Source organism: Acomys russatus, chromosome 9 (assembly GCF_903995435.1).
Source record: "Acomys russatus chromosome 9, mAcoRus1.1, whole genome shotgun sequence".
NCBI lineage: Eukaryota > Metazoa > Chordata > Mammalia > Rodentia > Muridae > Acomys > Acomys russatus.
The window spans coordinates 5,501,557-5,524,851 of NC_067145.1; the positions used below are offsets into that span (position 1 = coordinate 5,501,557).

Sequence of the window (23,295 nt, forward strand, 5' to 3'; positions counted from 1 at the left end):
ATGTGGTAATGTCATCTCAAATTATTTTTGGAACAAGGGAGGGATAAACAAACAGTGTGAGAATATAAAATATACACAATTAAAACATTACATGCAAGAATAGGGCATTATGTATTATTCAATACAAAAGAAGGCATCCTTTATTGAGAGTTTGGGGACTAGATTTTAAGAGTTTCAATTTTCAGACATGGTTCTATGTACTTTGCAGATTCTATTTTCTGTAATTTTCACAACCTTACTTTTGCTAGAATGGAAATTCAGGCTTACATTAAATTATAGTGGCTTGACAGACAAGCAAGTTATCTTGACTTACTTGCATATACCTAGTAAGTGACAGACTGAGGATTTAAACAATCTGGTTTCAAAACATATTCATTATGCTTTGTTTTGCTTATGCAACTCTTAAATCTACACCGACTGAGCAAGCTTCTAAGCAAAGATCCTTCCCTTAAACATAAAATACATAGGGCCTTTTCTTGGAGGTTCAAACTTAGCATCCAGTGTCTGTATATGCTAACCTCTGCTAGTACCTCTGTCTTTATACTGAGAGTTTTCTCATTTCTCGTGCCTTGATCACCAGGAAATATTATTTTAAATTTTCTTATATTTTAAATTTGTTTTTAAATAACATATTTACTTCTAAGTGATTTAGAATTCTGTTTCCAAGTACTTTATCTTAAGTCACGTAAAATTAAGTAAAACCAGACCATAGTGTTTAAAAGCTGGAAAACCACACACACCACGGGGAATCCGTACCAATCCCCTTGCCTCTCTCTTCCGTGATGACATCAGGTCTGTATCTCTTATAGCCTCTCAGAGTCTGAGATGTTGTCCTTCCTCCGAAGACATCGCTTATTACATCTGTAAGAATTTTACTAAGGTTTGATTGCAGATGATTTGTTTCCTCTGTGATTTTTCTTCACCCTATCACTAAGTTTCTGTTTCTGTCCTATAATTTGGTGTTACATTGTTCAGATGTTTCAGTCTTGTAAAGTTATGATTATATATCACTGAACTTTTACTATTTCTTAATTTCCTCGCCTGTAAAAGAATCCATTTCACTTTTGTTCACATAATTCTTACCCCCCCCCCCACACACACACACCCCACATACCATCAGGTCCGTTCATTTAGGTTCCTAGCCCCGTATCAGAGGTCGTTGGAACTAAATGTATTTCTGAGTACAGAATGGGCATACTGTCTGATATCCACAGTGGAATCTTGTGGAAAATGACATAAAGCACCCTATTCCTTCAAAAGGAATAAATATTAAGTACTAACAAGATAGTCATATCTTCTCAAAGAAATGTCACATAAAGGTTAGAAAGAAAATTGAGCCTTTTAGAACATTTGGGATTTTCACTAATAGGAGCATGGCTTATAACTTGAAAACCATACATTGTAACACACTGATCTGCCTTACCTGAGCTGGCTTTCTGAAATTTCTTTACCATCGAGCTGAACTAATGGGATTCGAGTAAATTTCTTACTGTCTTCTAGTGGGACTTTGGATTCCATAGCTCTGTAGTAGTCTTGAAGGAGTCTTTTGGTATCTTGGAAACGGTTCACTTCTGCCTTTAGTACAGAGAAAGTAGATATCAATACCCAAATAAGAACAGACTGATCTGTATGTATTTCTGTAATATCATGTATACCATAATTAGAATATTTAAGACATGTTTGTTGAAAGTAATTTTTTAGAAATTAAGAAAGAGCTGTGGTTACCTCTCTGTCTCCACCGTGTTACATGTGTTTGTATTACATGTGTTTACTGAATGACTCCATTTAGCCAGGTGACTGTGTTATACTTTTAAATAATTGGTTTTGGATATTCTTCAATTAACAATTGAAGTAACTTCTTTGTTCTAGTAATAATTCAGTTGTCATGGAGGGTCACAAGCACTATACATGCAAGAACAAGATAAGTTCCGTTCCTCCAGCGCAACACAAACTATTTGTGGAAACACAACAAACAGCACAAAGGGAAACAGTAATTCTCCCAGTGCAGGTCCCTTTATTTCTCCATGTTAACAGGATAGACATAACTCCCTATTGTGTGGCTTCTTTACCGTTGGAGCTTTAGACTTTGCTTTTCTTTTTGTTTGGTATTCTGGATTGAACCCAGGGCTTCCAGCTTTCTAAACAAGCTTTGTGGCTCAAGCATGTCTCCAGCCTTCTTACTATTTATTTATCCTTGAGATGGGGGTCTTATTAAGTTGCCCAGGCTAACCATGAACTCACTGTTTGCCTGTGGGCCCTAACCTTGTGATTCCATTCCCTCAGCCTCTTGGGTAAGTGTGACTTAGAGCCTTGTGAAGCCAGGGCCAGCTGACAGCTTTTCTAAACTCGACCGTGGGAAGAACTTGTTCCAGAGACTGTTCACAAATGCCTTGATGGAATGGAACAAGGCAAACTTCCAAGGTCAAGCAGTTTTAGAAACCCAACAATGTGACACAATGATTTCCTTACTTGTGGAGCATCTTAGGGCCTAAATATGTCAACAGGCTTTTCAAGCTCCCAGAGAGACAGATAGGTGGACTTATGTAGCACTTTCCAAAGTCACTGAAGTAATCATAATGTTTTCTGGAACAGCTCGGAAGGCAAGTTTCCATAGAACCCATTTTGGGAAGCAATTATTTAGCTGTTTGTGAGTCAACAAAGGCATCTGAAGATTTTCTCAAGGCTTGCTAAATTTTTATCCTTGACAAACACCAAGGCTTCCAATTTTGAGCATCCTGAACAAAAATGCAGCCTGCCTCAGTGGTCTATTTGATAGTAGTGGGTAGTCCCATCACCATATGCTGAACTGAAAGTTGCTCTCTAGCATGCTGATCACTTGCTTTTATGGGGTCTGTTAAGCAATGCCAAACAAAGTTGTCTGTGCCCTACCTGTGAGATTGAACTATCTGAACAGTGTTGTTGACATAGCACTGTTCCTGGAGGACTGCTGACTCTGTGGTCACATTCAGTCCAAGCATCAGCTCCTCCTTTCCCTCACTAGATGGAAGGAACTATTGGGCCAATGGTTCTGTCCCAGTCTACCTCAGTTTTCTTATCTACAAAAAGAGGGTGACAATAGAACCCCAAGTGTGATGCTGCTGTGATAGGTGACTGTGTTCTACTGGAAATTTCTGAGAGTAGCACCTGGCATGTACTCTGCTTTTCTATTTTATTTCATCCAATGTAGGCATTGGTTCAATACCCCAAATCTATATAGTAATGCATTGTTAGTGTCATACCTATTCCATTTATGGCTCTGGCTCATGAAAGCCTGTTGTGCCTTAATTATTGCCTTAATATCTTTGTTGCTTCTTCAATAAGCATTTGGTAAAACCTGTTTACAATATTTTCTCTCTACTTGTTCAGACTGGTACCCTGAGCTCTGCTCAGACGAGTTTAGGCTAGTTGGGCACTTTATTTATTCCTATGTGTAAACTATGCATTATGGAGCTAAGCATACTCCTCAATATGCTTAATGCTGTTTTAGCATTGCCCTTTGGTTGAAACTCTTTTAAATGTATCTTATTTTCATAATCAGCTTTGCCACAAGCCTTCATAGTTTTCTTTGTTCTGATATCCCGATTCCTTTAGACCTCCTATGTGGATGTAATAGAGTTCTTCTTCAGTAGGAGACACATTGCAAGATACACTAATATCTTTGTTCTTATGCATTCATACCTATTTGAGAAAGTCTGAATCAGACATACCAAGAATTAATAATAGAATATTGATAACAACATACTATAATGAAAGTGGTATGAATATAGATCCTCTAAAAGAATCTATTTTCATTTTTGTATGGATATAAGATTATTACAATGGCCATGTCACAAGAGAACATGAAGTGACTTGTTCAAGCATTAGGACACCTCATTAGATTCCAATATAAAGAGATACTTGAACAAAAACACTTCAAACCACAGTATATGATCTGATACCATGGATAGCTACTAAGCAAATAACGGGCAGGGCCCACATACAGTGGTGATGCAATGAAAGGGGAAATTTTTCTTCCCAAGTGAGAGGAATTAGAATAGCCTGATGCAAAAGATTTACCTCATCATTGCTAACACAAAACACAGCTTTGCTCTAACGAATATGATAGTTTATTCTAAACCAAATGTAAACAGGTGGATTTAGGTTGTTCTAGACCACATTTGATTGTGGAAGAAGTTTCAGAAGATCTAAGACAGTAAAAGATTAATTAATGCATCTTTCACATAAATTGATGGGAGCAACAGTAGGTGAGTATAGTTTAACAGAAAAACAAAACAAAACAGTTATAAACACATACACACACACACACACACAGAACTGAACCTATAGAAAGAAAAATAGTGAGGTGGTGGCCACTATAATTCCTGAAGTTTTTCTGTACTTAAGCTTTCTTTTGGCTTTTCAGAGCTGCCCTTGGTGCAAGGATTGTCCTACTTAAGACTGAAACTACTAGAGTTGATGGGTCATCTGCTTAAATGAGATGTGCCAAGTCATATTTTATCATTTCCTAAAGTGCCTTCTAGGTTAATCAATTGTAGATGAGAAATAATAGCTCTCCTTTCATTCTCACCATGAATTAGTGCTCTGTCAACAAAAATTAGATAAACAATGCTTGACCAAGATAGACTTGCTAGTCTCCTAAGCATGAATAATTTTAGACTTCTCCCAGACTCTTGGCCCCTGGCCTCCCTCAGTGTTTAAGGAAACTGGTCCACTCCAAACCTTTTCTCTTTGTGTTTGGAATATACATTTCAAGACAAGCCTTTGGCCAGTTTTGTAATGTGGGAATGCCTTCCCGAAGCTCTGAAAATTATCTCTTTGAAGTGCAGATATTTCTCAAGGTGGATAGCATTTCAAGGTTCCTATATGAGGGAAATTAACTCCTGGTCTACACAAGCACTGAGCAGATGCACAAAGCCACACTTTACATGCCAATTACATACAATTAAAAAGTTTAAAAAAATTGCAAATCAAACACAAGGGGCTTCACCCTTCATCCCACATCAAGCTTTGAGCTCTCAAAACCTTTATCTAGAGGCATTTTGCCTTGAGAGATCTGTCAGTTAAAGGCTGGTTTGTTCTTTCTCTCCTGGTCATAGTAATGGTAACAATGGTTGTAATATAGCTCAGAAATCATGGTAGGGCAGATTTCCTCAGCTAAGGCGACCACTTTTAAGTATTTAAGTGTCATATCACGTCAACACCCCAGATGCAGGCAGCGTCTCTGCAATAGCACAGAACACAGTGGGGACCAAGAGATGGCGAGTAGCTGTGTGAGTGAGATGCAATGTCTGTGTGGTTGGTTGGCTGGGATTAAAAAACAAAAGCAAAACCAAGTTTTGTTAGCTAATTTTTTTGGCAAGCCAAAATGCATGCCAGGCAGAGAATGTATACCACTTGGGATGCTGTGAGGGAGATGATCATTGAGAAGAGCACTGGCACTCCCAAAGGAGGCGGTCCATGAGGTTGCAGAGGGAGCCTGTGTCGCTGTGTCTGCCTGACCTACCTGCATCAGGGAAAAGAAGTGATTCATTGTTATCCCGATAAAGTCCTGCAGCCAGCTCTCATTAATGATGTCTTGCCTCTCCTGCTCCGCCTCTTCCTTCCTGGAATCACAGATGTCCCACAGGCGGTCTCGCAGATCCTGAATGAAAAGAGAAACAGGGTGACTGTGCCTGAGAATCGCACCATGTACAGCTTCCGTGTCACGCACTCGCGTTCCTCTGCTTCTGGAGATGTCCCCGAAGAGGCATGCCCAACAACTTCCTGTTTTAGATTCATTTATTCAGATGGTGATCCCATCCCTCGTTCTCTCAGATCAGATGCCCACAATTCTCACAAATCCATTTGCACGGCATTATCCACGGATAATTTGGGTGTCAGTTTCTTTGTCAGTGTTTGGTTGAAAATCACTTTATATGAATTTATAAACAAAACGAAACAAAACTGTATTGTCAGTGGGAAAAAGAAATCACTGTTACATTTGATACCAATTACATGTGCAGCATCATTCACCAGAAAGACGCTTGTAATGGGAATGTTCCACAGCAGTTCAGCAGCACACCAGAGTGTGGACAGTAAGGAAGAGTAAAAATAGGATAATACATAGCATTTACATACAGTAATAGGCCTATCCTATGGGCGTTCGGGAATGTTTCCCTTGTCTTATAATTTACATGTGAGTATGGCAACACTACAGTGGTTCTACGTATTGAGTTCTTCTTAAATGTGCTGTTGACATATTTTATCGCCCATTAAATGCCCGCAAGCAGCATTAGGTATCTCATTACCTTTATTTTCATAAGAGGACACTAGGTGATAGGGAAGCCATCTTCCTTGGGTGAGTAAATGGTTAAAGCTAGGATGGGAATCTTTGGGCTCGAGTAATGTGTAGCGTAAGTTATGCTTCAGAATTGGTATTAGAGAAGAGTAGAATTCAAGGCAGAAATTCTTTAGGGGCTGTTCTGGCTGTTACACTGTTCCTAGGAGTAGGGGGCCCTGCAGGGACACACTGTCATTCTGTCTCCGTGGGTTCAGTCATGCTTCCTCGGAGAAGCAGCTAAATGGGGCGGGGGGCTTAGATGCTTGGACACAGGTACCCACATTGCTGCTTAACAGGTTCATCTCTTTGCCATGTTTCTTCACCTAGGAAATGTGGTTGCTACTGGTGAGTACCTAGGATCATTGCTGCGTGGATAAAAAGAAAAAAAAAAATGGTGCCAGCCACCAGTGAATGCCGGGCATTCAGAAATGACGGTTGCTGCATTATATAATCAGGGTGTCAAAATCTGTGGCAGTCAAAGGGGACAGAAGCGCCTTAGTTATGGCAGTGTTAAAGTTTCATTTTCAAGATCATCAGTGCATAAAATACAAATGTATGAAAGGGTAGAGTTGGTTCCTCAGCCAACATTATGTCTACCACTTGTAAGAAAGGATGTGAGGCCTTCAATGCCAGAGCTTGGGAAGCAGAGGCAGGTGGATTTGAGTTTGAGGCTAGCTTGGTCTATAGGATAGCCAGGGCTACATTGAGAAATCTTGTCAAGAAAAAGAAAGAAAGAAAGAAAGAAGGAAAGAAAGAAAGGAAGACTGACAGAAAGAAAGAAAGATGTACATTGTCTTTATCCCTAACCTAACTTTAATCATTCACAGGCATGAAAGGAAGGCAGCTGTGTTCAGGCTTGATGACATCCTTTCCTGTGAACTCCGGCCAAGGAGCCACTGTTTAAAAGTCTTATAGTACTTCTGATGAGGCCCACTGAGCCCACATGTATATACCTTTCAAGTAGAAGCCATGCTTGGTTCCTAGCATCCGTGAATACATCCTAAGGACAAAAATTTACTCAGAAGAATATGTGTGGGGTTGTTCTCTCCCTGCTGTTATTGTCAGCAATGTCTTTCCCTGTATGTGGGTTGATATTTTAATTTTAATGTTTAATTTTCTTACTTGTTAAGTAGCCAGGTTATGTTATTAATTCTCATTATTTCTTTCTCCTTTTCTCAAGTTTAATTTCTGTGTTCCTTTTGAAACTATATTAATTTATATTCTTTCATGTATACAAAAATAATTAATCAAACAAAGCAAATAAACTCACTAAGTGTACACATGCATATCATATGTAACCCGATGCTGCCATCTTTGAGGATCATCTTAAAATATTTGCCTAGTTTTTTTAAACAGTAAAATGAGATCCATATCATAGTTATATATTTTAAATATTTAAAAAATAAAATGTGAAGCTGTAAAAATAATAAAAATAATGGTGAAGTTATATTTATCCTAGGTTAGAGCATTTTTAATTGACCTTTAAGGACAATATAATGAAAATTTTTATATTACTTGCATAAACGTTTAAAACTTTTTGCGTAAAAACTCACTTCAAATATGTAAACACCAAACTTAGAATATATATCCAATATATTATGAATGAATGGTATTTAACCACAATATATAAAGAAGATATACTAATCAATAACAAGAAGAGCATGTTTTAGCAGAGAAGTAAGAAGGAATCACAATCAGGACCTAGCCCAAAAAAAAAAAAAAAAAAAAAAAAAGCCATTAAGCAGGAAAGAATGGCTAACTTCAAATGCAAAAAGAAATGCAGATTTTAAGAAAACATTTTTACCCATTAAGTTGGCAAAAATTTAGGTGTAGGATAGAATTAATATCAGAAGTATTCATATAACCTGTTGCTTCAAGTAAAGTTGAACTCCATAATGTTAATTTTTAAATTAAATTGAAAATAGACATTTGTAAGATTTCAATATGTATCAAAGAGGTTAAACATAAGCATAACCTTTCACTGAATTATTTTAACTTTTAATTTTTATTCTTATAAATTAGGCAAAGAAAATTGTTAATTATTAATGATGTCAATACGTATGTAGCTGGTTGAAATGTTATGGTATAATTTTATATTAAATGGCACATAATTTTATATTAAAATTGGTACATAACAAAATTTGTTAGTGAAACATGATAATAATGGAAACCTCTTCAACAAATTACAATGATGTTCACTAGTACCATTTAGTTATAAAGAAAACATATGTTGATGAATGAGAACGGTGAAACGGTCACAGAGGACAACAAAGGCAAAGAGATCAGGGGAAGTCTTGATGGGTGTGGAAACTATCAAAGACTGGAGGGCGAAGTCTTTTCACCGGTGAACGGTGAAAAATAATATATGTACTGTGTGCCATTTCTTGAAAGTAATTAGGAATGGTAAGGATATTTGCATGCACTAATGTAATAACAATAGCTACTGCTGGCAGGGATTATGAATTTGTCATTTTTTGTTTAATTTATAATCAGTATTTGTTTATCTATAGTAAATATGTGGTGTATTTGGAGCTAGAAAAAAGAACATATAACATATTCAGACTACTAAATTTTCTCATTCTCTGTCAACAACCATGTACTATGAGAAAGCAAAGTACAAGAGAGCTACTTTAATGCTGACTTTATGAATGGGTGGGAAGGAGACAGAAGCAGAAGACAGTTGTAGGATTTACTTAGATGCATTATTTTGAAGAATGATTAAGGACAGGTAGTAGGTCAAAGCCTATGGCACCTCTCTGTCATCCAGGCCACCCAGCTGCCTTGTCATTTTTGTGAGAGATACAATTGGTTTCCCAACTAGTCCTTAACACCCTACAGGAGCATTTAAAACCATACTTCAAGGTTTCCTGTCAGGACTATAAAATGACCTGAGGCCTTGACCAGTACTGTCCTCCACAATGTCTCTGACTTCCTCAGAAGCCTCTCACTTAAGTTCACTTCGCCCTCCAGTCTTTGATAGTTTCCACACCCATCAAGACTTCCCCTGATCTCTTTGCCTTTGTTGTCCTCTGTGACTGGTAAGCCTTCCTCCATGCATGCATGCACCTCACTCCGGTGTTCCAGCTCTCAGTCCAGTCAAATGTCTTCTAAGTAGGATTTCCACATCCACAACAAGCAAAATAGTTGCAGAAATGCTTCAACCTGCCTGTTTTCCTGATGCCATCACAGCTTTAAAAAACAAACAGGCACAACAACACACTCACCTTATGTTTATTCGTTTTTGATAATTCTGTCTCCTGCCTACCAGCATGGGGATGTTTTGGAGTCATAGACTTTGTGTTTACCTGCTAAACCATAGCCCTGTGCATGTAATAAATGCTTTAATATTTTTTCCAACAAATGGTGGACAATGGGGTAGAATTTGGCAATATATTTGTTATACAAGTAGGTACAGAGATATCCTTTACAGAAATTTCCTCTGAGTTGATACATTTGATCTTGGAAGGAAGCTGGTTAATACTCAGGATACCCTAGGTTGAGTGTAGTGGCACATACAATGAATCCTACCACTCAGGAGGTAGAGGCAGGTGGGTCAATGTGAATTTGAAGTCATCCTAGTTTACATAGTGAGCTTTAAACCAGCTAAGGCTCTATAGTGAGATCTGGCTTCAAACAAACAAACAAACAAACAAACCCAAAGGAAGCTCATTTAACTCCAGAAGTAAACAACCCAGAAGCTTCAAGAAGTCCATCAAATTAATATGTCCCAGAGACCCTTCCACCAAACAATACAGGGTATTGCTATTGCTCTTAGATGCCCACCAGAACTTGGCAATAAGACCTTATTGCTGAAGACACCACCTACACTAGTCATAAGACCTAGAGAAATCAAGTCAATATTGGCCAGGAAGCTTCCTCCCTTCAAGCTAGTTCTCATAGTACATAGGCAGACTACTGGAGGAAAAAAATGTTATTAATAAACTTACCCAGATGTCACTTCTGTGAAATACATTGATGCTTGGTGTGGAAAGAAATGTACATGATTATAATATTGGCAGAAATATTATGAGCTAAGCAACCACTTTATGAGTAGAATTAAAGCCTACTCTACAGTAGGAAACACACGCTTGGTACTGTAAGTCTGGACAAGAACACTATGTGGTTTTGAAGTCAGAAGCCACAAGGCTGAACCTACAAATATCATTTTACTTAATGGGCATAGTATCAAACTACTCTCTAAATTCATGTCTTTCTACCCATAGATTTATGTAGCTATCAGTTCCCATCAGATAAATTTCTTTGTGCAATGCATATTGGCTAGCAAAGAAATTCACAAATAGTCAAAGTACAGAAAATAAGTGACTGGTAGGACATCTACATCACACCCTCATCCAATAGCTTGGGGCCTATTGCAGAAGGGATTGTAGCAAGACTGTAAGAGCCAGAGGTTGCAGAGGGATGGAACAAAACAGTGTTTTCTGGACATGACAGAACTTCTGCACTCCAAATCCCACAGTAGTTGTGGTTGACTGTATAAGACCTGTTTAAGATCAAGCCAATCAAACTTCTAGCAGGGAACGGGTGTTCAAGAGCTCCCACCCCAAAGTGAGTTTCTATGGATTAGGGAGGAGGGAGAACCTGTTTTCTTTAGGGGTGTGGTTCCTGGTGGTTGACCATGCTCCAGTGATGGCCACATGTGGAAAAATATAGACAGTACATATCAAATTGAATAAAAAGAAGATATGAAGTTGTAGGAGCTAGGGCAGTAGGTGTGCATCTTGAAAGAGTTAATGGGAGGCAATGATGTGAATATGATCAAAATATATAGTATGAAATTCTCAAAGAATAATTAATATTTATTTTTTAAAAAGTCCCTGGAACTGAATAGGTGCATTGGACCACTCTATCCCCACTTATGTAAGCATTAAAGACTATTGTGAGGCACTTCCAACTTAGAACAGGCAGATCAGCCTTGCTTCCTAGAAGAGGCTCCGCCAAGCCAAACTGTCTAGAAGAGGCAGAGAGTGGTTAAGGCGCCACATGGAAGAGATAATCAATAACCTGTCAAGCTGTTTGCAAGTTGTGCAATGAGCTCCACGTTTCCAGGTTTTGTGAGCCATGACTCATGTTTGGTAAGCTTTGAGTGGTCCTGTGAGTGCACCCCTCCCCCATCCCATGCAATAAACACGTTAGTTTACCAGGCTGGGCTGTGGTTCCTCACTTCTGTCATGGATCCCCTATCTAGCATGAGTAGACCTTTGGTTACATTTCCCCAGGATTGGGGCACACAACAAGACCATAATATTTGACTCTATGTAATCAACACATTAGATAGTTTCAAGGTATCCTTTTGATGGTACAAGGCAGCATTATTGATTTACACAGGGGGGATGAAGGCTGTGGCATCAGACCCCTTACCTAAAACATCAAGGTAATAAACTCAACTCATGAATTCGCAAAAGTCTACCTTCCAGCTTCTCAGCACTGTATTGGGTGGAAATGCATTAATATGTAGAATATGGCACTAGACCTCAAAAGACCCAGTCCATAGAGGCAGCTATGGGCTGTTATTAGGCTATGTATGGAGATTCAAGATGGGCATGTGATTAACACCAGGGATGGCCACAGCGAGGTGGACCATCTGAATTGTCCTGCACTGCTGATGTGCCACGTAGGTACTCAACCCCAAATGCAGAGCAGCCAGTCCTTTGTGAAGTTACTAATAACTGGGCCATCGTTCAGTTCATGATTTCTGGAGCTTCCATCCCTGATGCTAGAAAGTGGGTAGAGCATACATATGGAGAAATGAAAACATGGTGACCCTGTCCAGGAAGGTCACAGCAGTCCTTACATTCACTCTTTGGTGTAGCTCAGCCTTTGTTTCCTCGTCTTCCCATAGGTCTTCAGGAATAGAGTTGAAATCAGCCTGCCACTGAGAGACAAACTGTTGCTTGTGGTCCGGACGCCTTAGAAACTCCTGGAAACTTGTTCTGTGGATAGGAAAGAGAATATGAGACATCTTTGGCCTACCTAAACATGACAAAATTCTGAACTTTGGGGACTGTACTTACCTGGTCTCATATAAATAAGAAAGCATACTGTGTTGGTTTTCTCTAAGATACCGAAGTACTGTTTTGATGTGGTTTATGTAGGATTTCTCTATCAGCTCCCAGTAAGGTACTAAAAATGACGTTAGTTCCTGTCAAAGAGTAAATCACAGAGATCAGCGTTTGGAAGTGAAAATCCCCATGGCTAGCTGAGTCAGAAGAGCACTAGGAATCAAGATCAAGTCTGGACTGCAACTTCCTGAGCATGCCTTCTGAATTGTCTCAGTTCTCATTTGTCTCCGGAAGACAATTCCTGTCTCAGACAACCAGCTCATCATTTCCTCCCAAAAGCCTTCTCCAGACCAACCAGTGTGCAAGACTACCCTCAGATCTTCTGATAGTTTGTCTTAGCATCCTGCCCTGTTATAATGTGCGTAACTTTAATTCTGCTTGCCTGTGCTTTATTCTAGAATATCAGCCCTGTTGAGTCAGGGGCTATAGTTGTTTTGATCAGCCCTGTACAGTTATTCCCTGTAATCACATGCTACGTGCAACCTACTAAGTCCTCAAAGGCTATTTGTTGAATGAATGAATTGATGCGTTACATTTTTGCCTCAGCTGGAAAATCACCTTGTTTGGAGAACACCTTGTGTTGTTCCTCTTATCAGGGTGGAAATAAGTCACTTCTGGTGCCTTCCACCAAGATGATCTTTACTTCCTGTGTACAGTGTGAGACTCAGAAAGTGTAACTTATACCACCTTCAGTCATGCAAACAAGCAATCCAATGTGAAATCAATTTTTAAAAGTTTAAAGTGTATATTATATTGAATATAAACTTGCCGTATAATTACTCTTTTTTGACTAAATTCACCAAAGAATTACACATAAGGTGTTTATAAATTATTTGGATTAATTTCTTCTCTTACTACAAAATTCCAAATACTAGAGAATTTTTTAATAACTCTATCAATCTCATGGGTACATTAAAGATAGCATTCCACGCAGCCTCCTCTGCTGTCACACAAACACAAATGTCATTGGATAAACTCTTTCCCATGGGAACAGAAAATGGCTTTTGTGTATTTTCCACACCATGACCCCCATTGCGGCATTTGGGGGGAGAAAATAACATGCTCCTACTTTCTTCCCTGTGACCGTTTGATAAACATCACAAGACCTGGCATCATTGGTGAGGACAGAGCCACAGTGGAATGGGAACAGATCCAAAATGGTCTATAGTGACCTAATGGCCTTACTGATCATAAGTGAATTGCTGAGGGTGTGGTCACTCTACATGTCACTGCTTTGGGACAAAGGCATTTTACAGTGAATAAGTCAGAGTCCCTAGCCTGGTAGCCAATATCCTGGCGGGAGATGGGAAATAGCTATCAGCTTATAAATAAAGAAACTTACTAAGCAAGTAGGTAAGAGCTAAAGCAACGCAATAAACTTATGTGTATCAAATACCAACTCAGGTGCTGAATGCTATGCAGTGACAGAGGGGATGTTTTGTTTCTATTGGTTCTGGAAGATCTTTGTTTTGGCAGCTTGGGAAGGATTGTCAATGAGAAAAAAAGACATTTGAGAAAGACTGTGGCATGCAGAAAGAGGGGCAGGTACAAAGGCACTGCGGTTAGGTTTGTGTCTGCCTGTTTAGAGGTGGTGCCAGTGGTAGTGTATATAGAACTTTCTGGAACAGAAACAGAATGGAGGCAGACAATGCCTCAAAGGAAAGATGCACTTATGTATATGATCCTAGGTCCTATCTCTTCCTCCTGCCCTGCCCTGCCTCCCTGTAACTCCTTTCCAGACTTCTCTTAGATTCTTGACAGCTCTTGTCTATTGAAGTATAAAGATCTCCTAACAATTCCCCAGCATTCTGTTTATTAATCAGTTAATGTTTACTGAGTGGTATAGCCTCACAATCACCATGGGAAGACGAGGTAGTTGAGGCAACAGAGGTTAAATAACTTCTACCCAGGACACACAGCTGCTTGGTGATGTATCTGGGATTTGAACATATGTAGGATAATTGTGGCCCATGTTTTTACTTGGCTGTCTTATCTGAGTTATGATTTGAAAACAGATTACAACATGAACCTTGCTGAAGAACATTCAATGGTTTCTGATAACTAGTAGAAAAATTATAATCACAAACACACTTCCTTTTAAAAAATGAATTTGATACTCATTTTTTTATTTAAAAAATTTCAAACTTTATTGTAACAAACTCCTGCAAATAATAAGTCACTCACCAAAATTAACCAGAATCAAAGTACCTATAGCTCAGCGAACTTGTATACAAGTAGAATAGGCACTGGAGACAGAACTGGCTGAAAGCCACTTTCTATCTCCTTTAACACCCTTGCAGATATGGCCTCTGTCTTTCTGCTGAGTTTCACCATGAAGCTGTATTCTCGCTGTTCTTTCTAACTCAGATCCTCATGTCTACTCCTCCCCAAGGAACTCATATAGTGAGAACACTTTTGTCATATTCAGGCCAAATGCATTATTCTCTCCTCTGTGCCTTTGTAGCCATTTGTGCATTGGTTACAGACTTGATTACTTATTATAATAAAGTGATTCTATACTCTGTTCTCAAATAGATGATAACCACGGCCACAGAAATTTAACCTTGCTAGTTTTATAGTTCCAGTCACAAGTACTGGGTTTCTATTAAACAGGTGCACTGTGAATGGTCATATGGATACAAGCACATGTTCCTGAGTTCAGTTTTATCACCATTTACATTTTCCAAGACTGGATGACTCCACTTGCTTTTAAAAGCCTGGGATTCCATGTCCAATCAGATTGTAAGTGTTCTCCTATCCATATTAAACACTTACATTTCCCTAAGTACTCTGACATTATTTTAATAGTCTTTTTGTGATCCAGTTCCACTATCTAATTTTTATGTTTTGTCACAATCCCTCTTTTTTTTTTAAAAAAAATTTCTTTTTTATTCACTTTACATCTCATCCTGGTCCCACCCTACCTCTACCTTTTCCCTCTCCTCCTCTACTCCTCAGAAAAGGGGAGGCCCTCCACCAACCCACCCTGGTACATAAAGTCACATGAGGACTGAGCGCATCCTGTTCCACTGAGGCATGCAAGGTTGCCCCACTAGAGGGAAATGATTGAAAGCAGGCAACAGAGTCCATGTCAGAAACAGCCCCTGATCCCTTTTCTAGAGGACACACATGAAGACTAAGCTGCCCATTGGCTACATCTATGTAGGGGACCAAGGTCCAGTCTGTGTATGGTCCTTGGTTGGTACTTTTGTCTCTGTATACCCCCTGGGTATACAGAGTTGACTCTGTTGGTCTTCTTGTGAAGTTCCTGTCCCCTCTGGGTCCTTGTATCCTTTCCTCCACTTTTCCACAAGAGTCCTTGTGCTCTTAAAAGAAGTGGTATCCAGAACGACTGAGGACCATTTTATCATGGTTATTATTACTATTTTTATCATTTATTATTGTTGTTATTCTTCTTCTTCATCATCATCATCATCATCATCAGCAGCAGCAGCAGCAGCAGCATCATCACCATCTCTGAGGACCATTTTAAATAAGCACACTATTCCAATTGACTGCAGTCTGTTATTAATGCTCTTAAAATGAAACAACAAAGGAAATCTTACACAAATGTGATTCATGGAACTCAGGCTCCATCCCAAGAGGGCAGCCAAACTTAGAAGGATCATTCACTTTTATATGGTTCTGGCTTTAGAGTATTGGAGGATATACAAGGAGTAATGGAATCTTCCTCTATTATGATGCCAGGCAGTGGCACTCCATGCATGGAGTATGCCCTCTTGAGAGGGAAAGTAGCCCTGAGAGGCCACTGCATGAAACTGCGAAAATGAAGCCTGAGTTGTGCTGGTGACCCCAAGGTGCCAGAGGTGTCAGAACTATGGGCTATTTGCCAAGAAGAGCAGAACACAGGGAATGGAACCATCCCAAGAGAGACCAGTATGTTGAAGGCAACAAACAGAAGGGGAGGGCTAGCTAAGCCCTCTGGCATCAGATATGGAACTTCAGGATTTAAAGTTTGGCTGCTAGGTTTTGGTCCAGCTCTGGTCCAGCATTTTCTCACCATTTCTCTACTCCTCTATCTTGGAATAGTAATGTATATTACCTACAATTTTTATGTTGGTAGTGTGTAATTTTCTATTTGATTTTACAGGGGCTACAGGTGAGAGATTGTTTTGAGTCTCAGAGAAAACTTTGGACTTTGGGCTTTTAAAGATTGCTAAGACTGAAAGACTATTTGAACTTTTGTAGTTTACTAAATGCATTTTCCATTATGATGTGGCCACATGTCCATGGGAGCCATGGAATGCAACATAGTGATTTGAAAGACAATGGGTCCTTAGGCTCATATGTTTGAATCCTGGTCCCCAGTTTCTAGAACTGTTTGGGAAGGATTAGAAGGTATGCCTTGCTGCAGAAGGGGTGACATTGGGAGGAAGGCTTTGAGGTTTCAAAAGACACCATTTCAACACAATTACAGCAATTACTGCTTGAGATGTTTGAGATATGAGTCCTCAGTTATGTCTGCTTTCATGCCTTTTCTCTGACATCATGGACTCTAACCCTTGGAAACCATATGCCCAATTAAACCTCTTCTTTTATAAGTTGCCTTGTCCATAGTATTTTATCACAGCAGTAAAAAAGTAAGTAATGCAATGGGTATGAAACTGTGGTGACAGAAGAGATACCTGGTTAAATTAGTTACTTATTTAAAATCCAAATTGAACTAGGTTTCTTCTTCTTTGTCCCTGGCAGGTGAGCTCTATGGCTCATGTGGAGAAGCCTGAGTGGTAAGGGATCAGTGGCTTGATTACTCTAAGAGCTAGTCTCTACATGGCCTTCTTAGTCACACCCCTGTAAATCTTTCCTGTATCCCTCTGTGTTGTCCCTCCTGTTTCTCTTCACCTTGTTCAGTGTCTAAACAGCTTCAGTGAAGTTCCTTTCTCTCTATTTGTTGGCAAAAACATTCTGCTCCTCTACTGGCCCATGTAGGAACGTTGTGTGAGGGCTACATCTTGGGTCAATGAACCTCTCTGTGTAGACATCCCCTTGAGATCAAGGGGTCTTGTGCACTTTTTTCCACACTTCTAAGCCTTAACTCCACAGTGACTTTCAGCTCTCCCTTGCTACCATGGAGTAACCTAGTCTTTGTACATTTCTTGATGTGCTGATGGCTCATGTACTTGTAAACACTGCTCCACGTTTTTTCCTCAAGATTCATTTGCTTCCTACAAAAGTTGAAGCCAAGATTTATGTATGCATGCTTCTATCATATCTCGGTGCTAATTTTTTTTATTTTAGTTTGTCCTCTGTAGAGTGATTTCTCTCGATGAACCCTAATGGCTAAGATTTGGCTGTATTGGTTCATCACTCCCCATCAAATATCAAATAGTGATTATATTTTATTCCCCCAGACTTCCATTCTGTTTCTGTGTCAAACATGGAACATTTTGAAAGTGTGTGTGTGTGTGTGTGTGTGTGTGTGTGTGTGTGTGTGTAACTCTGACTGTGTGTACATTTAAAGTAGGTTCTGCTTAGCTGTGTAATGTCCATTATGTATAAATATACATACACACATATTACATACATTGTATGCATACATACATACATACATACATACATACATACATACATTATATACACATACGTTATTGGACCATTTAAGTCTTTCATATTAAAGTGTTTTCCAATTTTATCCATGATACTAGTTAGTTAATTCATCAGGATTCTATCAAGATTCTGTCATGTACTGTTGACTGTGTCTGACTCCTGTAATTCAGTGAGCTATACTGTGTAATCCTTCCCCAAAGAACTTGCCGCCTAATGTGTGGAATGTGGAGAATAAAACATTCCCAGAAGAGTTTAACAACCACTGCAACACAACTCCTGTAGTGAAGGCTTGGCTCTCAAGTACTGGGTGCAGATGGACCTTGCTGGGTTTATCACTGTAAGAACCATTGTGGACTGGAATAAAAAAATAGAGCTGGCCATTGTAAACACCCCTTCTCCTTATTAAAAAATTTGTGTGCTTTCCCTAGAGTGATTAATTTATATTCTGAAGCCCCTGAGCTAGTTAACAACTGTTCTATCTCTGGCATAGGAAAATGACCCCTCACACATCTCCTTGCCTAGCATACTTATTATGAGCTCTTGGGTCAGGTAGCTGCCTTATGGTTTAGTTAGCTTCATACATTTCTTCCAGTTCTAAAAAGTCAGCAGTTAAACTCTATCTGGAAGTGTTATGATAAGGCATTAATATGTGGATAAGGGACTATAAATTTGTTGTATGTGCATCCAACAGAAGTTATTCTTCTAGGAAACTGCATCTCTGCCTGTCCTTAGGCAGAAAATTGGTATTTGCTGCCCATATTTCAATACTCAAGAGCAGTTCCACAGTATGACTCAGAGACTCAGATCCAAGAGGGAGGACTAAAATGAAGTTTACCGACAAGTGTCTAGAAAATCTATTGTGGTTTTCCACACTTCAATACTGTGGACAGAATGCAGGATTTTCTGTGTGCTACCAAGCAGCTGCAACTCCAGGCTTATCTCAGCTTTTTGATAAATGTATACATAGTCCTGGCTCCAGAAGGAGATTTAGATGTTTCAAATGTGGTAACACTTGAAATAAAAAGTATAAAGGACTCTACTAGTTTGGTTCTAAGGTGCCATACCTCAGGTATAGGCTCATTCACGTAAACCCAATCTTCTGACCCTGGCTTTGGTGGCGGCGGTGCAGCTGGTGTGGGTGATGTTTCCACAGAGACAACAGGTGATTTCTTCACTGGAATTTTGCCTCCTTGTGCTTTTCCTTTAGGAGAAACTTAAACATGCACATTAAATCACACCGCTGCAAGAAGGCGAGCAGCACAGGTTTCTGAGGATGACAAAGCCCATGGTTGTCATGGGATTCAAGACATTCGTTACTCTTTGTGTAGTCTTACTAACTCAAAGACATAGAGCAAGTATCTCATTTGCTGTAGCCCCTGCACTAACCAACACTACTACTAACTACTACCACTACTAACTACTACTACTACTAACTACTACTACTACTAACTATTAATACTACTAACTACTACTACTACTAACTACTACTACTACTAACTACTACTACTACTAACTACTACTACTACTAACTACTACTACTACTAACTACTACTACTACTAACTACTACTACTAGTATTACTACTAGTACTGCCTCGTAGTAGTAGTAGTAGTGAGTTGTTTTGTTTTGTTTAAGAAATTTAAACAAACTTAAACATAAAGGAATCCAAGAACTCAAATCTGTCCGACTATTGTTATAGTTTGGTGCTTTACTTTCACTCAGGCCTTGCTTCTCCAATGCATGTGTGTGTCGCTTATAAAAGTTAGGATTTACCATAATAAATGTTTAACTTCCTATTGTAGAAACTGGCAAATTAAATAATTTATTCCCTGTGGGCCCCCTTGGGCCAAGAGTGGAAGCTACAGAGGGATCATATAAGGGTTATCCAGAGGTGATGAGGCTACAGATGGGGCAGATGAGAGAAGAGGCTATCAAAGCTCACATTGTGCTCTCTGTAGGCTGAAAAGGATTTCTAAAAAAGATGTCACTTCATGCTATGGTCAGGCTTTAAATTTAAACCTAGAAAATCAAGAAGCGAGGGAAGAAGACATCAAGAGAGGTAGGAACAGAAGCAAAATGTGAGGGCAAGGGAGTGGAGGAGGGGTGAGTAAGAAGGAGAAAGAGGCAGAAGTGGCCTATGTTCTAATTTAGAATCTGAATAGGAGATACACTTCTCTTTGCCCAAGAGGAGGGGAACCCAGACCAGTTACATGGTTTCCTCATATTATGAGCACAGATATACTGTGAAAGAATCAATATTTTGTTCTTTAAGAGGTCAGTCAGACTAAATTCCACCTGCCTTCAGATTAATTATTGAATATTTTCCACGCAGTTTAGAGATGACTTTAACACAGGAGATCACTTTCTTTCTCCTAAATACATTATTCTAGTGGGTATAATTTATTTGATGCTCTTTAAATTCTTCGATTTTATGCTAATTAAAATGCATGGTTTTTAAGTAAAGAAGGTATTATCAACTATGACTTTTGGGTAGTCCAGGTGATTTCTCCATATATAATTAACAAATATTCATTAGTAATTGATACATCTGCAAACTAGCTAAAAGTGTCCATAATTGTGTATATTTTTCTGTATGATTCTTGCCTACTCATTGTTAACTGTGACCATCTTAAGATAGAGTTCTCTAAGCAGAATTTCCAAAAGGAAAAAATGTATAATTATGAATTGAGGACTAGAATATGCTTTTTATCTTCTTTTAAAGTATTCTCATCATTTAGTGAAAATTAGGAGAGATGGAATAATTTTTGAACAACTGTACTTTGAGACCATAGTGAATGTATCTAGTTCTAGCCGTGAAACTACATAGAGAAGGATTTTAATGGGAAATAAGTGTCTATACTTTAATGAGTGAAAGAAGTTACTCTTTATTAGCTTTTGAAATATAATGAGAAAAATCACTTCAAGTCTTCAGGTTCTACAGTGAGCTCATTGAGTTCCCGCCACAGTCGTTCCTCATGAGTAAAGGGGGCTTGAAGAAAAGCTCATGTGTAGTACACCATACACCCTAGTTGTAGGAAATTTTTGTTTTAATAATGATAACTTGATAGCCTCCTAACTGGTTATCTGGACCCTAAGTGTTCAGCCCTAAAAATATACTTATTAAACCAAGATAATTATAAATTGAAATAAGTCACGGAGAAAACTTCAATTTTCAGGCAAAGTAGTAGACCAACGGTAAAAGTAAAGACATTTATGTGAAGAGAAAATGAAAGAGTTGTATGATTAAGTAAAATAAATAAATAACAAAAATATACTAGTGGTGATTTTTTAAAGAACAGAGCAATTGAAAGTCAGAAGCTTAAAACAAAATTTAAAATTGTAGTAACTGTAATTGTAGGACATGAGTAAACTGCATTGATTGATGAGAAGAGAACATTTAAAAATCTGAACACTTTCTAATTGAATTAGTATTTCTCAGGGAGGAGAATAAGTGGGAGGAGACATTTGTTGGGAGGAAGCAAGCATAGAGTCTGATGTATATATTTTGAAACAAGATATTATTATTATTATTATTATTATTAGTATTAGTAGTAGTAGTAGTAGTAATAGTAGTAATTAGGTTTTGGTCCTAAAATATTCCCTTAGGTACCTCATTTAATTAGTATCTTTACTGGTTGAAGCCAAAATATTGGTTAACAAGGATTACTTTCATATTTCTTAACTTTAGCTGTGTTTAGCTAAAACAAAACAAAACAAAACAAAAAACTTTTTCTGACAGATACATACTGTCAAAGGCTGACTGGGCTGCAAAGACCAAATCTGAGATGCAGGTCGACTCAGACAAGATTAGCATTTAAGTTTAGAAGTGGAGCGCACTGAAGGAACACAGCCTGGGAGAAGAGGGTCCCAGTGTTAGGCAAAGAGTCAGAGGCTGAACGAACGCACATTGACTCTGTGCTGAGAAGAAACCTTGGCAAAGCTCATGAAGGAATGCTGTCTCTGTTCAGGGTCTAGGATTTGCATTGTTCCTCATCACGGACTCAGATATATGTAACTGTGGAGTATTATGACTGATAATCTGATCATTTCTAAGACACACCTTCATTATAATTGTGCTTAGAATCTGGTAAGTGACAAACACCTCTGTACATGAATTTTTTGCATCTATGGTGAAATCCCTGCACCCAAGGCTCAGGTGGACATTACAGAAGAGGGGGCGGAAAGACTGTAAGACAAGATATAGAAGGCTAGCCCATCTGCTGTGAGATTATGTTTTCTGCATGACACTGGAGAGATGCACCCATGAAATCTCAGCAGTATGGTAGCCTAAACTAGACCCAAACAATGGCCGTACCAGTTGACATGTCGGTGGGGATGGGGAAATCCCACAAGGCTCCACCCCTCGATGAAGAGCTGTAGACAAGTAATGACCACTGAGAGAGGGAGAATCAATTTTCCCTGGGGATGAACCTCCTAAGGGTGAGTTATCCAGCCCCAAGTGGTCAGCCCTAAATGCATATGCATAAGAGAAATACTAAATGGAGTTCAGAGGTCACAGTCATGTATTTAATGAATGTGTATATGTATCAAATAAAAAGCAAGACAATTATCAGAGGTCAGAATATGTATGTATCAGTAATACATAAAGAGTAAAAGTTAATGAATTTGAGAAGTAGAGGTGTAAACAGGAAGAGGTAGAGTGAGAACACAGGAGATGGTGGAAATTATGTAATATATCATTATGCATGGATTTTAGAAAAATTTAAACTAGAGGGTAAATAAAAGTATACTACCATTTATGTTTTTAAAAGAAAATGAAAGAGGACATGAAGTTGAGAGAGTTTAGAAGTAGGGTAGATACAGGAGGACTTAAGGGTGAATAGGAGGAAAATACATTGTATAAAATTCTCAAAGAATTAGTAAGATATTTACTGAAAAAATTTAAAGCTGAGAGGGAGATGTGTTGGTGGAAGGGTGAGTTGGCAGAAAAGAATAGATATGAAAATGATTAAGATATTATGTGTGAAAATTTAAAATAACATATAAAATACTGTTTAAAAATAAATATTTTAAGGTCACCATACAATTGAACATTTAAGATTTCAAGAGGAAAAAAGTAAAGATTGTTTCAATACCCAGAGAGTAGGAATGTGTCAATGTTACTTCCAGCAAGAAAAAATAAGTTGAACCAAAAAGAAAAGAAGTGGTATCATAATTGGTAAGAGAGGCTTTAAATGTACTTGTGATATAATGGCTTGTGAGATTAGACAGATAATTGTGCTCAGTGTCAATGGTACTAATTTCATATATTAAAAAGTAAAAAGTATAACTTTCTACATGAAGAAACACTGTTATAAACACCCAAACA

At 38.6% G+C, this 23,295-nt stretch overlaps 1 protein-coding gene across 1 annotated transcript in view; it reads right to left on the reverse strand.

Annotated features, from left to right (window-relative positions):
• Spef2 (sperm flagellar 2) overlaps positions 1-23,295 on the reverse strand; it is a 164,795-nt gene that overhangs the window by 50,110 nt on the left and 91,390 nt on the right. The window contains exons 21-25 of the mRNA XM_051150954.1: positions 19,032-19,180; positions 12,352-12,479; positions 12,132-12,270; positions 5,504-5,641; positions 1,424-1,575 (exon numbers count right to left, since the gene is read on the reverse strand). Of these exons, the coding sequence (XP_051006911.1) occupies positions 1,424-1,575; positions 5,504-5,641; positions 12,132-12,270; positions 12,352-12,479; positions 19,032-19,180 (706 nt within the window). The remainder of the gene's footprint in view (positions 1-1,423; positions 1,576-5,503; positions 5,642-12,131; positions 12,271-12,351; positions 12,480-19,031; positions 19,181-23,295) is intronic.